General features: G+C 39.9%; 1 protein-coding gene across 1 annotated transcript; it reads left to right on the top strand.

Annotated features, from left to right (window-relative positions):
• Positions 1–4,250: 4,250 nt before the first annotated feature.
• Positions 4,251–16,398, top strand: ttc21b (tetratricopeptide repeat domain 21B). Its single transcript, XM_051403688.1, has 29 exons — positions 4,251–4,436; positions 4,674–4,803; positions 4,914–5,024; positions 5,128–5,294; positions 5,442–5,564; positions 5,932–6,089; positions 6,723–6,807; positions 6,948–7,046; positions 7,171–7,363; positions 7,472–7,569; positions 7,887–8,087; positions 8,225–8,354; positions 8,437–8,594; positions 9,153–9,377; positions 9,607–9,845; positions 10,234–10,306; positions 11,304–11,414; positions 11,501–11,639; positions 11,956–12,062; positions 13,178–13,366; positions 13,573–13,683; positions 13,778–13,859; positions 13,968–14,118; positions 14,200–14,361; positions 14,466–14,661; positions 14,985–15,209; positions 15,377–15,497; positions 15,584–15,651; positions 15,738–16,398. The coding sequence occupies exons 1-29, from the start codon at positions 4,413–4,415 to the stop codon at positions 15,813–15,815; spliced, it is 3,954 nt and encodes a 1,317-aa protein (XP_051259648.1). The 5' UTR covers positions 4,251–4,412; the 3' UTR covers positions 15,816–16,398.
• The last annotated feature ends 150 nt before the right edge of the window (positions 16,399–16,548 follow it).

Consider the following 16,548-nt stretch of genomic DNA (forward strand, 5'->3'; position numbering starts at 1 on the left):
TAACTGCAGTAGCCAGGGGCAAGAGAATTATTCATGGGATGGTGAGAGGGTGGCAGGGAGACTTTAAGGGGTGGCAGAAAGATGTTTGTGAGCTTTATCATTTGGTATCCACGTTGTGTAGGGCCTGAGCTTTTCTGCTTTTGTTTTTGCTATGTGCAGGTACAGTATAGCCTTGTTTAAAACTGCTTACATTTCTTGAGGTTGATATTCTTGCTCAAACACTAACTAGTATAATTTACATAATATACTGTGATGTGCACAGTTTTATTCACAGGAAACCAAAACAGAGATCCTAGAATTGGTATAAAATAATGTTTTCTTTCTCTTAATATTTGTCATCAGAAACACCAAAATAATGTAGTCTACATTACTTGAATAAGCTGTAGTAAGTCTGCAGAATTTTTATGTAGTGAGAAGAGCACTGGGAACAGCAGGGTCCAAGGGGGCTTTTCTCATATGTGTCCGGTTGAAAGGGCACCAGAGACCACCAGAGGTTGATGCCTAGCTGACAGGCCACTGACGGCAGCACAATTAGGATCAATGTATCACAACTGTTATCTCTAGAGAAGGCAACGTGTGAAAAAAAAAAATGTGAAAAGAGCACTTAGGCACCCAAAACAAAATGCCATGATTGATATGTGTTTATTTTACATTCTTTTCCCACATGCTTCTTATTTTTTCTGCGTAAGCATGAGTCAGCCTGTCTAGCTTTCCCTAGCATCTGACAATTGTGAATGTGCAGCGATTCACACGTTTCCGTTGTAGTTAACGGCGGGTATTTTCTAGATTTTCATTGTCAATATTTTTTAGAATTAATGCTGTATTTTAAGGAGCCAATGGCCTACATTAACTATACTGGATCTTTATTTGGTAATATCATTGATATCGTGCAGGCGATGATTCATGACCAGTTGAATGATATTGACGAGAAATCATTGTGGTAGTTTCCAGTCAAGTGAGAGGACTTCATTCAGAAAAATTAAGCTAAAGTGCTAACCATATAATTTGGAGGCATTAAGCATCCGCTGTTAGAGTTATAAGCTTTATGATTGTTACAATGCTGGTAGCTACTCAACCGCAATCAGCATTAGTGTCATTTCAGAACCTGTAAAATGTTAAAGTTATCAGTGTCCATTTCATGTGCAAAATGTAATGAGCACTTTAACTGTAAATGCTTCGACTTATATTGATCTGTTAGATCTCTTGGGATATTGAAAGCACTTATGAATGTATGACTTGAAATCATCTTGAGTGACATGAAAACATCAAACTATTTTAGTCAGTCCTGGTCAGGAAGGCCGTTTCAGAGCTGAAAATGTGTCCATGTTTTTGATATTCTCTTTTCAGTGAGCAGTATGTTTCAACAAACATCTGAGCAAGAAGCTAGAATCTGGTTTCTGAGTGTGCTTTGTGTCTCCTGCCGGAAACTATTAGCAGCTTAAGTGGGTGGAACATTTTATTAATTATTAATAACAAATATTCATTACAGTCCAACATCGCTTTTACCTATTGTGGCTACTGAATCCTGAGGGCAGTAAACAGGAGGATGATAGCAAAGTGCTGATTATTCCTGCCAATCTGTCTCAAAATGATGATGTTATTATCACCACACCCACTGACAGCACATTATGGCTCACGTGTTGTTTTCCTGACAAGCCAGTGAGAAGATAAATGTTTGCTAGCTTGCTCTCAGAACTCAAGGCATTATAACAGAAACAAACAGGCCAATTAGTTAAATGATAAACATCAAAAGATTCTTATTCTGTGGAAGATTATTGTCTAATTTCACCCATCAATTGATGTAAAAGAGCCAATACACATTTGACATGTACCTTATGACTGAAACCAGCACACACCTGATGGCAACTGGTGGGGTTACAGATTGCCCTTTTTAATGACCAGTAAATCAAGAGTGATTCTGCAGATTCTCCTTGCCGGTTGCCAAGCAACATGACATCAAGCTCCTTTGTTAGACTGCATTAGGGTGGAAGGTCGGAAGTTGGTCTGCCGTCCCCACCCAGGGAGTCTCGCAAGCTGCATGGGCAATAATATGTGGACATGTTATATGTGAAAGGATGTCTATTTGGCTCGGGATCTCGCCCACTGGCATGCATGGAAACGCAGGATGAAAAACAATTCAGAGAGAAATCTGAGAATGCTACTCATAACAGCTCTGTAATTTTATTTGCTGTAGATAGATGGGGAGAAAATCCTATTAGATTAGGTAGCGGTGAGTAACCCCCCCCCCCAACCTTCCCCAATGTGCTAATAGACAGACACACAGACAGACAGACACAGGCACACACTCACTTTTTATCTCGACCACTAAATCGCACAGATTCACACACACACACACACACACACACACACACACACACACACACACACACACACACACACACACACACACACACACACACACTTCAAGTGAACCACTCCCTCAGTAACTCACATACATCAACACACAAACACACATACAGCAGTTTACAGACAACACCTTATCAAGGGCAGATGATTGCACAAATTCAACCTTTACTTTTTACTGTTTCATTCTACATATTACAATTAAATATGTAAGAAGACAGAAATCCCTCACCATCATCATTACTTGTTGTTTACAGGGGTAAATTAGTACCGTGTGTGTGTGTGTGTGTGTGTGTGTGTGTGCCATCAAATTTCAAGCAACTTTTTTATTATTGCAACACATATGGAAAAAATAAAATAAAAGAGTTCATTAGAAAGTGAGCTGCGTGTATTATTGGGCATGGCTCTTTGATCAATAATGGTCTGTACAAACCACAATGGATATAGCCATTAGAATGCTACAGCAGTATATCCCAGGGGTACATATTCCACAGTCTTTCCTCTAATAGGTTTTCAAATGCATTCCTTGTAAGTGCAACAACACATGCAGTATTTATTGCTCTTTGCTAAGTGCGACACCTTCATTATCCACCGTGTGTACAACTACATTGTATGATTATTATTGAAAACGCAATGTTATTTGGATTAATGAATTAATGAACACAAAATCGTTCATATCAAATAGATAATATTATGCATCATGTCTATTTCTTCTGGTCACATCATTTCTGACAATATGGGTTCAAAGCTGTGTGAGGTAAATTGTGTGATGCAGCACATAGTCATTTCCCATTGCTGCACATGCACAGAGCTCGATACCAACCTGATTTACTCTTCCATTGATGTGTGCTGCAGAGAGTAATGATTATGTGCCAGAGTTAGTGCTAAATAGTATCTGACAAGGCATGGAAAGGTCTCTCTTGGAACAGTTGCACCCATGCTGGACACTGGCTGCTCCTGCCCTCGACTCAACACTGTAGACATCAAGAGTTCATACTGAACAGTCAATGCATGGTGTTGCGTAACATTAGGCCACCACTGGCAGGATGGAAACATGTTCCCTCTGCGCATGGCAAAACTATGTAAAGATATGTTAATAGGAGGATTTTTTGGGGGTTTGGATTAGCAGAACAATAATAAAACTTATAGGCTATTACACTATAATAAAAATGAGATGTTGACATTATCTTCAAAAGTCTTCCTTAAAGTGAGAATTAAAAATTGTGTATTTCTGGGAAACTGACAGCCCAACAACAAGCCTACTGACCACATGAATCCAACGACTGTGATTGTTAGCCTCACATTATTTCCATACATTCAAAGTAGATTTAACTTTGACATGCAATAGACCTATCCTAGGCCTCAAAACATGAGTTCATAAAATCACTGCGCATATGGTGACACACGAACACGCACACATCCCTTCACCTTCCGTGCATAGACTATACGTTTGTATTATTCGGGTATTATTTGTAGCAATAGTAAAAGTAGTAGTAGTCGTGGTATATATATATATATATATATATATATATATATATATAGTAGCAGTAGTAGTATTAAAAAAGCATGAGTGCGCCACCTGGTGATACAAAGCCGAAACTAGCTCGACTCAAACGTAAAGGTGGCAGCTAAATGATCGTAGTTTTCCTGAGTTTAGACTGTCAGGCTTCCTACCAGGTTGAGAGACCCGACACTGTTCATTAATCATCGCCTAAAAGGTTACCAATGAAATGTTTTACGCAGGATGTAGTGGTTGTATAAGCTATGGTTGTGGTTTGGATCTGCCATTCACACTAAAGAAGACGGGACATACGAGCACCCAGAGAGGAAGTGGTGCCTGGAAGAAAAAACTCAGGGACCACAGCCTTCCGGTTGCGTTACTTAGTTACCGGGCAACGCCAAAGGACTTGATGCAAGATGGCGAAAACACAAAACTGTATTAAAACTATATGGAGGTCGTTCTTGTACTAAAGTACAATGCAGATAGGATAAATTAGCAGTTATTTTCACACTAGTTTACTATTTAAGAGCAAAACGTCTCGGCCAAGATGGAGGACGAAGAGACAGCGTTGGTAAGTGAACGTGTTTTAATGATAACGTTACAGCGACCTGGAGACTAACATTAATATTACAACAATGTCGCAATGTAGCCGGCCAAAGGATACAGAGAAATAGCCAACCTCTTTATAAATTAGGACCTTTCAAAGCGTCAATTCATACTGCTAAACAAGCTAAACACAGGGTTCATTTCACAGGGGTTATTTGCTACTAGCGTAAAAAACCAATGCCTTCTCTTTGTTTTTCCGCAGACTTTGCTCAGGTACTATTGCTATGAAAAGTATTTCAATCACGCTGTGAACGCTGCAGCAGCTGCGCAGAGGAAATTCAGCAGTGCTCCTATCTACAGTTTTTTTCATGCATATGGGAACCTAATGCAAGGTAAGCTTGGAAAAATCATGTGAAATAACAACAGCATGGGTGTTTCCTGGTTAGACTGGCGTCTCTTTGTCATCTGTCATACATGCACTTATGTCTTTTTTATACTACAGATCAAATCCAAGAAGCCTCAGTAGAGTTGGAGACAATAAGAGATAGTCGAGATGTGTCTCTCTGCTCATTAATGGCCCTTGTTTATGCTGAGAAAAAGAAGACAACCCCAGGTAAGCGAACATAGTCCTTTTTTATTCTTCTCACAGATGTTTGCCAAAGGACCACACACACACGTTGGGGATAATCTGATCATAAGTGTCTTTGTATTCACAGACAGAGAAGTCATTCAAGAACTCGATGCTAAGGTCAAAGAAGATCGTAAAAGTGCATCTCCCAAGAGTCTGTACTATGCTGGGATGTTTCTCTGGCTATTGGGGCGAAATGATAAGGCGAGGGAGTACACAGAGAGAATGATCAAACTCTCCAATGGCTCTAGAGAGGTGAGATTTGCATTTCTATCGCGTGTTTGAAAAATGCATCAGTAATATTTTTTTACCATTTTTATGCAAAGCCTTGGAGTGTATGTATTGCTATGCGTGTCATAACTTTGCACTTCTGTCAAATTTGGACTGATATTTGTTTTTCAGGGGATAATCCTAAAAGCCTGGATAGATGTGACATCTGGGAAAGACGCCTATGCCAGAAAGGCTGGAAAATACTTCGACGAGGGACTGAAAGAGAAAGCAGATGTTTTTGCCCTGATGGGAAAGGTGAGATGGGAATTACAAATCCATATTGAAAATGTTACGATGCTATGATTTCCCATATTTCCTATGCCTTTTACAGTACTTAGTTTCTAATTGACTCTGTTTTATTTAGTGTGTCTCTTGCCATCACTGCGATTGGTGTATTTTAGTGTTTAGCTCAGTTATAATTTATCTTGCAGCTCTTTTGGACAGTACATTATTTGGATTATTCCTCTGTAACTTTGGAAATATTGCTTCCATTGTTGTTCCTTATAGGTTTGTTACCTTTTAGACATTTAGATGTTTCACTCATATTAAAAAATAAAGTAATAGTCATGTTTTGTACCAGCCTGTGTTATATGATGACTAAGTGACGTGTGTTCTTTCCTAGGCACAATACTATGAATATCGTCAGAACTACTCCGGAGCATTGGAGATGGTTAACCAGGTCATTGTTAGTTTCCCTGGGTTCTTGCCTGCCCTCATCAAGAAGATGAAACTGTTGCTCAGCCTTCAAGACTGGGAGCAAACCACAGATGCAGCACACAGGTAATTGATGAGGTGGTTAGGATGTTCCTCACAAGTCATGAACCAGCCTCATCTCTTATAGTGCAATCTTGCCAGAGCTCTCTTCCCCAGAATCTTAAGGTTACAGTGTCTCTGTTGAGATCGTAAAGCACAAAAAAACATTTGTAATCACCACAAGGGATGTAAGAAAAAAACACTGTCAGCCTTTCCTTATAGCTCAGCATTCAAGTGCAAATGAAACACCAGTGTGATGCTTCAAACCAGGACATAATGATTAAGCCATTGTTTGTGCTTGTCCCTCTGGATCTTGGCTAGTATCAGGTCTTTGAGCCAAAGTGCAGAAGTCTTAACACAATTCTAAGGATTTGCTGCTTCAGCTCAGGAGGAAGAGTGATTACTCAAGTTGTACCAAGTTTAGAGACTCTGTGGTGCCCTCACTTGGAGGCTGTGAAGAGGAGGGGTGCAAACAGCATACAGTATACCTTACATACTTTGACAGCCTTCACAATTCCTTTTAGTTTTAATGTTATTTGTCTAGGAGCTCAACAACTGCTGCAGCAGTATCACCTATTCTATTACTATCAATCAAAGAAATCCAAGCTTATTAAGTCGAGGAGATGGACTTCATTCACAGCACCTTGTGTCATATTTCAGGCTTTTACAGAAGGATAAAAATAACCCGGAGGCACTACGGATGCTAGCTCTACATTCTTTATGTAGAGATGGAGACATTACAGAGGTAAAGTTCACATTATCACATACTTTGAACTCATAGGTTTGCAGGAATCCAAATAAAATAGTAAATACTGGCATTTATGATGGAGCCGTGGCAAAGTGCTGGTCACTTGACAGAAACTGTTTTTGTATCCCCCTTGGCAGTCAGTAAAGCAGCTTTCAAACCTCATCAGCAGCCTGGAGATCCTGGAACCACACAACCCAGAGCTGTTCTACAGGATGTCTCTGGCCTTCACCCGTGTTGTACGACAGTTTTCAGTGTTCTCTCTAAATCCTTAATTCTACACTTTTAGTCCTATTTACTTCTGAAGACTTTTTTAACTTGCAAGAAATTTCAGCGTTTCTTGTTTTGTTTTTTGTGTCATAGTGTGGACGAAATGAGAAGCTGATTGAGCAGACGTTTAGGATGGTGGAAAGAGCCTTCTCTGTGGCATCGGGGGACTCTGATTTAGCCACAGAGTTGGGCTACCAGATGGTGCTTCAGGGGAGAATCAAAGATGCCATGAAGTGGTACAAGACTGCCATGACTTTGGATGAGACAAGTGTTTCTGCTTTGACTGGTATTTTTGTTTAATTTTTTTATTAATCTGTTGTCTAAATGACACTCACAGTCCATACATACATCTTTTATCCTGAGGATATAACTTTTGTTGTCGTTTGTTTTGCAGGTATAATTCGCTGCCAGCTGATAGAGGGCCACCTTGAAGATGCAGAACAACAGTTGGAATTTCTCACAGAGATTCAACAGTCTATTGGAAAATCAGGGGTAAAGTCTTTTTATAAATGCTCACCAATGACAGCAGGAAATGTCTTTTACTCATTAAGAGTATCCTAGAGGAAGAGGCTTATGGTTTAGAATCATTAATGTGCTTTAAGACCTGTCTGAAAAGCATTAAGCAAAAGCATCTAGCAGGATAGGCAGCAGCTGCTCCTGTGGGTCTTCGGTATTTTATCTTTGATCCATCTCACACATAATATCTTTGCCAAGTTTTTCTTCCTGCTTCCCCACCTCTAACTCTTTTCTTTTATCCAAACATTTTTGCTATTAGTTAATTTCTTCTTTTTTTCTCTCAACCCAATTAGGAGCTACTGTACCTCCGTGCTGTTCTGGCAGTGAAAAAGCGCCGGCCCCAGGAAGAGGTGACCAATCTGTTGAATGATGCCGTGGACACACACTTCTCCAACCTTCAGGGTCTGCCTCTGGGAGTGGAGTACTTTGAGAAGCTGAACCCTGACTTCCTGTTGGAAATTGTCAAAGAGTATCTGGCTCTGTGTCCTGCTAAGGTACGACTGGCAGACTCATTAATGTGTGTTCATTGATCCTTAAAATGTGAATTCTGGGTTTTAAATTTGGGCTATGCAAACTTAATCCTCTTGTAATGAGACTCACCATAAAACAACTTTTACTGTTTTTGTTTCAGCCTCCAGCCCAGGGCCAACCTCCTGCTCCTCAGCTCCAGCACTGTGCCACATTGTTGGATACTGTGGTCAAGATTGTGCCAGGTCTTCCTCAAGGGGTCTTCCTGCTCGCCAAAGTCAGATATCAGTCTGGTGAGCACTGCGTGTGAAATATATATTTGGTTTATTTCCTGCCAGTACTGTTTTAAACTGCAGTGCTTCTGTGTTCCTTCAGGTGACGTTGACGCTGCTCAGAGCAGTCTACAACACTGTCTGGACCAGTGTCCTTCTCATGCAGACGCTCATCTGCTAATGGCACAGATCCATCTTCTGCAGGGTAACTTCACATTGTGTTCCCAGTCTCTTGAACTCTGCCTCAGCCATAACTTTGAGGTAAGATCACCATCAACATGGACAGTGTTATTGGATGCTAAATGTTTATGAGACAGTGTGTGTTCTGGCTTTATTTGACTCAAGGCAAATGTGCAAATATATTGCAGCTCTGTCTCCTTTATCTGTAACATGTAGGAGCATGTCAGCTAGTCCTCAGTTAGGCATAGTGATACAGTTAACGATGTAGGTGAAAGGAAGAAGAAAGTACATGGTTAATATGTCTCCACAGAAGGGAACTGTGTCTGCTCAGTCTGTGTTGATAAGATATCAGTGTATATTGTAAAATGTCAACAGTTCAAAATTGTTTGGTTATGTAGTCAGGTTTGTGCTTATTAAAAGCTCCATTGGTATGCATTGGTATAATTTATAGTGAAAGTCAGGTTAATACAGAGTCAATATAATCAGTAACAGTTTATCTTGGTTGGGATGGTCAAAATTATTTCTATGGTGAATGTTATTTACCACAAACTCAACCACAGAATTTTTACACGACCTGGACAATTTTTTCTATTGGTTAACTGCATGTTCAAATGGGTCATGATTTCTTGTCCATTCAAGATCCGAGAACATCCGTTGTACCACCTGATCAAGGCTCAGGCTAAGAAGAAAATGGGCGAGCTGACGGAGGCCATTCAGACATTGCAGATGGCCATGAGTCTTCCAGGTGTCCGCAGAGCTGGATCCTCGTCCAAATCCAAGAACAAGAAGATTGAGCTCAGTCCTGCTGACTGTGTCTCTGTCTTCTTGGAGTTAGCTGAGGCCCTGTGGCTCAACGGAGAACAGGTAAAATATCGAATTTTGATGTAAGAAGGATTGTACATAATACTGTCCTGTTTAATTTGAAGCACTCAAGATATTGTCCTTTATGGTTTATGTAAAGTAGTGTTGTATTGTACTCTGCTGTGAGTATTGTTTAAGCTTTTTCTCCCAGTAGTGTTGTTGGGTTTGCACGTATGCCTGGCCTTGAAGGAAAAAATACAGTATAAACTTATGAATGGATTTAATATTTCAGCATGAAGCAGCAAAGGTGATGCAGGATACCATCAACGAGTTCTCGGGAACCCCAGAGGAGCTACGTGTCACCATTGCCAATGCAGACCTGGCCCTGCTGCGTGGTGACACCGAGCTGGCGCTGAGTATGCTCAGAAACATTACCCCTGAGCAGCCCTACTACATCCAAGCCAAGGAGAAAATGGGAGACATATATCTGAACCACAGGAAAGAGAAACGTCTGTATGCAAGCTGTTACAGGTGAGCAGTAAATGTGGATTCAAATGGACCAAAAAAAGCATACTAAAATCTTGGAGTGATCTTGATGCAAGATAGTAGCCGAAACCTAATGCATTGTAAATGTAATGACAGTAATGGCTGAAACTTAATTGACTCTTAGTGCACCAACATTTTATCCAGCAGAGTCGGTAGTAGGATTTAGAAGACCACAAACGTAAAGTAAATCAAATAAAAATTTAACTGAAGCCATTCATGCACTAAAGAAGAAATGTGCACAGTTGCCTGCAGTCTTCTGCTGCTACTTGTATCAACAGCCGAGACGCAGTAAAGCATGACTGAACCTCAGACCAGCAGGGACAAACATTATGTCCTTATGCCATATGTGATGTGATATCTGTGTTTTCTCCAGAGAAATGGTGGAGAAGCTGCCCAGTCCTCACACATACCTCTTACTAGGTGATGCCTACATTAACATTCAAGAAGTAAGTGCGAGATGTGATTCATCTGTGTCTTTGAGATATTTTGTATCCCATATAAACTCATTTATGTGAATGTTGGCAAACTTAAAATGGCTTTAAAGGTGCTATATGCTTCAAATAACCATATTCTTGTGGTGTGTTGTCTAGTCATAGTTAAATATAGAAAATATAGAAAATGTACAAAGAAATGATCCATGATGCCACTGTATGATGAGCCAGGAAAACATATAGTGACAGAGAGCTATCAAACAACACATTAAGTAAGCAAATCTACTCCTCCTCTTGGCACAGTTAAAATGCATTCATCTGAATAATTTGGCCCACTGTCAGTAGTTTCCATGTGTCCTGGAAAGCCTGAAAAATTGTAGACTAATTTTCAAGTTGATAACTCAAATGTGAGTGGAAAAGGTTAAATGCCCTGGAATACAACATCAAACAGCTATTTTTAGGATTAGACAAGAATCAAGTATAGTAATTCACAGGAGAGCACACAGAGCAGCACACCACCTGTAAACCTAACAAATATAATAACAACTGTGAGCTACAGTGGAACACTGTGACACAGTATTTTATATAAAGGAGGAATTAATAGCGACCACACAATGTTTCACCCACAGGTAAAAGGGAAATAAGCATCAACCAGGCAATACTTGAGAAGTAATTTCAAAAATCTGTATTCTCCTTCATGCATAACCCAGGGAGGCAAGCTGAGCCTCCCTAATGTCAGGCATGTTAACACACACTCTGGTTGTGATGATTGGTAAGATGACGTCATTCAAACCTGAAATAGACCTTACTCAACCATCAGAAATCGTATCTTTATGTAGCTCCTATTTTGAAGCATGCTTAAGCCTTAAGATGTTTGCCACAAATTCACAAGAGTTTGTAAATAATGAAATACATTAAACCTCCTGAATAATATTTACAAAAACACAACCAAACACCAACAAACCAACACCAAATTGCGACACCACTTACCGTGTGACATGTTTATCCTCAGCCAGAGAAAGCCATTGAGGTTTATGAGCACGCTCTGAAGAAAAACCCCAAAGATGGTGCTTTAGCCAGCAAGATCGGAAAAGCCCTGGTCAAGACTCACAACTACGTCAAGGTTTGTGTTGTACACTCATTTAAAGGTAAACATGACTCACCCACAGAAAAAAAAAACAATGTTGACACAAAGCTGCTGTTACACAGGCAATAAATTACTACGAGGCGGCTTTGAAGACTGAGCAACAGAACTTCCTGCGCTATGACCTAGCTGAGCTGCTGATGAAGATGAAGCAATATGAGCGCTGTGAGAGAGTCCTGCATGAAGCCCTGGCCCATGAACCAGGTACTTAAGATGCCACAGTATTTCACACAGTGAACTCGTGGCGTCAAACGCCACGATTAAGAATAAAAGAATCTAGTCATGATGATAGTTCGTGCACAGATGTGATACTGATACTGCTTAAGTATAAACAGCTTCATGCAACTAAACAAAAGAAATGTTATGGTAATACCAAACTGCTTTGAATTTGTAAAGCAAATCAAAACATCTTCACTTCACTAACATCAATCACTATGTTTTAGATAAAGTATTTACTGATTATTTTTCGCTGTTTATTGTTTTGTTGTGTTTCTAACATAACTTCTTCAAACCCACCCAGTAAATGAACTGCAGGCGCTCTCAGATGACTGTCGTTACCTGGTCCTGTTGGCAAAGATCCAAAATAAGGTTGACAAAAATGAGGAAGCTTTGCTTTCCCTACAAAGAGTAAGTGTTTACAGTTATGTGAAAAATCTGAGTTTGTTAACCTTGAGATCAGGGAAACTCTGGATTTTCAGTTCCAGAAAGAGAGGTAGCTTAAACTCTGGGTCAGTTACCATATGAGTTTCTGTCTGTCTCCTCCATCTTAAAAAGCAAGACAAGCTGTTTGTTTAGTCATTGATTCAGTCTGTGTCAAAGCGCATTAATTAGCAGAGGTTTACTGTGTGTCACAATCAAAATCCTTTTTGGATATTAGTTTGTAACTCAGGACTATCTAAAGTTACCACTTTGATGAGCTGTCAGTTTGCCCTCAGTCAAATATTACACAGCATTCACCCTCAGCTCAGAATAAAACCTCTGCATGTCCTTTTTACAAGTTTAATGGGGTTTTTTACAACGCTGTTACTCACACAAGACAGATGTCACTTTGTTATAGCAGTTCCACTAAAATGTTTATAGCACATCATGTGTAATCTCAGTTTAAATGGTAAAAATCCATACAAAGCTTTAGACATCTAGGATCAATGAATAATTATTACTTAAGGTGTGAAAGATGGTCGCACTGATGGAACATCATTTCTATAATACTATATTTCTGAGTGAGCAAGATTGTGACGTATGAATACAATTTTAAAGTTTTAAACAGGCTGCATGTAGTCTGAATTTATTTTAACTTAAGGCCCTTTTTTTTTTTAGATAAATGTGCACCGTCCACACATACATGCATTAACAGCTCTGTGCCTACTGGATTGAAATGGAGGCTTTGTCTTTTATTTACATGTTGTCAGGGGGAATTGTAGTATCCGAGCTCCACAAATGGCTTTTTTTCATTCAGTGCGCAAGAGTGAATGTACGATCAGCTGTTCTGTTTCCCATCTCTAGGTTAGTCAACTCAGAAACCTGCTTTTTGAAACAGGACCTTTGTCATCTTTTCACATTTTGTATCAAATATTTTTCAGCAAAACCTACTGGTCAGCCTAAAAAGACCGTCAGAGTAGCATAAAGTAACGCAATCTATTTTGAATTTCAATATTCTTAATCTTGTTCCTACAGAGATGGTAAGGATGATGCTTGTTATTGTTGTATTATTTATAATGAGGTTGTGTTTTCGCTGCATATAGGCCAGGGATGTGCAGGCCAAGGTGCTGAAGCGGGTGCAGTTGGAGCAGCCTGACGCCGTCCCCATGCAGAAGCAGCTTGCTGCTGAGATCTGCGCTGAGATCGCTAAACACTACACAAGTCAGAGGGGCTATGAGAGAGCGGTCAAATTCTACAAAGAAGCTCTTGTGTATTGTGAGACGGATCGCAAGGTCAGTGCAGCTGAATCAAAAACGTCCTGTGTACTCACTGCAGCTGTGGTTAACAAGCACTGGCATCTTTTCTGGTTTGGTGCTTGTGTTTTTTTTTTTTTAATTTTGTGATCTTAGTTGTTAATAGATTTAAGTCTGATTTATCTACATTATTCCACCAAAAGTGTTGTCACATAAATTCAATTAAATTCATTCCCTGTGCCTAGGTGATGCTGGAGTTGGCTCGGTTGTACCTTACTCTAGATGAGGTTGATGCGTGCCAGGAGCAGTGCAGCGTCATTTTGAAAAATGACCAGTGCAACGAAGATGCAACTCTGGTTTGTTCTGGCTGTCTTTTGCCACAGTTTTGATCATAATGTTTATTTGGAACTAATTTATAGACAGTTATTTCTTTGATATTTTTGTCCTTAGATGATGGCTGACATTATGTTCAGGAAGCAGGACTATGAACAGGCAGTTTTCCACTTTCAACAACTCCTGGAGCGCAAACCAGGTGCCAGACAACCACGTTTAACATTTTCTTGTGGTGAATGTAAATGTGATTTGATGATTTGACCTTCTCTAAACGGAAAGCATAATAAGTTACACCTGTTCCTTTCAGACAACTACCCAACATTGTCACGTCTTATTGACCTATTGAGGCGGGCCGGGAAGTTGGAAGAAGTTCCCAGATTTATTGATATGGCAGAAAAACATTCTTCCAGGACGAGGTTTGACCCTGGGTTCAACTATTGCAAGGGACTTTATCTTTGGTAAGTTTGGAAAAGCATTTCCTCGGGATTATAGCAACATCTGTTTTAAGATTTGTGACTTAACGTGTGCTTGCTGCTCAGGTTCACAGGAGAACCTAATGATGCCCTGCGACACTTTAACAAAGCACGGAAAGACAATGATTGGGGTCAAAACGCAGTGTATAACATGATTGAAATCTACCTAAACCCTGACAATGACACCATTGGAGGAGAAGTATTTGAGAATTTAGATGGTGAAATCGGGTGAGTAGCAGTGTGACTATACTAAGACTGTAGACTATACAGTATATATTTTATTGTTGGAAAACCACCAGACTTCTAATGCTCACCTTTTGATCTCTCATCAGGAACTCCACAGAGAAGCAGGAGTCGGAGCAGGTCGCTGTGAGAACAGCCGAGAAGCTGCTGAAGGAGTTAAAGCCTCAGACAGCGGGTGGACACACACAGCTCCGTATCCTGGAGAACTACTGCTTTCTGGCCACTAAGCAGAAGACCAATGTAGAGAAAGCCCTCAGTGTTTTCACAGAGATTGCAAACAATGAGGTAAGTAAACTCCAGATGGTGCGCATGAGTTACATCACTCTTGTGTAAATATACCCACACCAGGAGATGTGCATTATTTCAGGCTCTCTCTTAATGTCAGTCATTCCATTTAGTTATAAACTGCATCGATCAGGCTGAATTAAAACAGAATGTATACAGTTTATATCATTGATTGTATGCTAAATTTTATTTGGTAAATTTTATGATTTAACTTCCTGTACTAAAGTGAAGTCTGTGTGTTTTGGTGTGAACACATGGAAGCGGTTGGGGGGGGGTCTTGTCAGGTTTATCTTGTCTAACCAGGAATCTCCGGTTGAATTCAGAAAGACCACGTGCCGGCACTGTTGGCCATGGCAACTGCTTATATGATGCTAAAACAAACTCCTCGCGCCAGGAACCAGCTCAAACGCATAGCTAAGATGAACTGGAGCATTGTTGACGCCGACGAGTTTGAGAAGAGCTGGCTGCTCTTGGCAGACATCTACATCCATTCGGGGAAGTATGACATGGCTGGGGACCTCTTAAAGAGATGCCTCAATCATAACAAGGTCAGCCTGAAAATATTGTCACTGATTGAATATTATGTGGTTAACAAGGCAGTCCCATTCACACAAAACAGCTTTCCCCTTATTTTGGAGATTTGTGCTGCTTTCTAATGTGGTGGCCATCTTTTATGGTAATTTCTTTGTGAAAACAATTTCCATTTTTTCCACAGTCATGCTGTAAGGCTTATGAATATATGGGCTACATAATGGAAAAAGAACAGGCATTCCGTGATGCAGCACTTAACTATGAACTGGCTTGGAAATATGGAAATCGGACTAACCCAACGATTGGTATGTCATCCAAAATTACATGTCCAGTTCAATTTATAAGGAGACTGAGATATATTTCTAACATGTTGTGCTGGTTATTATTTCAGGATACAAGCTTGCCTTCAACTACTTAAAAGCAAAGAGGCATGTTGATGCCATAGACGTGTGTCATAAGGTGAGACACCTGTGGATGTTTACAGTTTGCAGTGAGAGATTAGATCTGTTCTTTCCCTGGAATTAATCGTTGCTTCTTGTCCACAGGTTCTGGTTGCTCATCCAAATTATCCAAGAATGAGAAAGGACATCCTGGACAAAGCTCGTGCAGCACTGAGATCTTAGTGTTGGAACTGTGTGTGAGTGTGAGAGAGTGAGAGTGAGAGATGAAGCCAATATTTCTGTTGCTTTTATTGAATCCACTTTTATTATTTGGCTTTTACTGTCAAGTTAAAAGAATGTGTTTTTTTAATATTATTATTTCTTTGGGAAAACCCCCTAAACACGTTGCTATGTAAATTTTTTTGAGTATATGAATAGTTGGGTGCTGGCAATCCTGAGGGAAATCACAGTGCAGAGGGGTTCAGACATGTGCAGACATTTTTTTTCTTTCTTTCCTCACTAAGCCAAAAAAGCATAAAAGGATAGAAAATATGTGGATCTTGCAGAACAGCAGTGTCTAAACTCATAATTTAAGTTTTATTATTCAGAAATTGAAACGTGCTCCCCTTTCTGTTAGACATCTGTTTATTTGAGACACGACATATTCATATTGTATTTGATATAATTCCCTACTGTTCATTTATATGAAGATCAATATTGAAAACGTTTTATCTTGTGGTGAATATTATCAGGAAGCAGATAAATGCCTATATTTGTAATACTGAAAAGCTTATATTTAAAAATAAAACGATTTAGATATGTCAAAGGGGGCTGATTTCTTTTCTTTCTTACGGATTTATTTCATGCATCAATAAGCATATGTGCCCCCACTCCCCTCCCCGATTAAGACATTTGACATCATCAATATCCCCAAACACAACTGCCACATAGACAAACATTTACGAGCTTGACTGGG

Source organism: Dicentrarchus labrax, unplaced genomic scaffold, assembly GCF_905237075.1.
Source record: "Dicentrarchus labrax unplaced genomic scaffold, dlabrax2021, whole genome shotgun sequence".
NCBI lineage: Eukaryota > Metazoa > Chordata > Actinopteri > Moronidae > Dicentrarchus > Dicentrarchus labrax.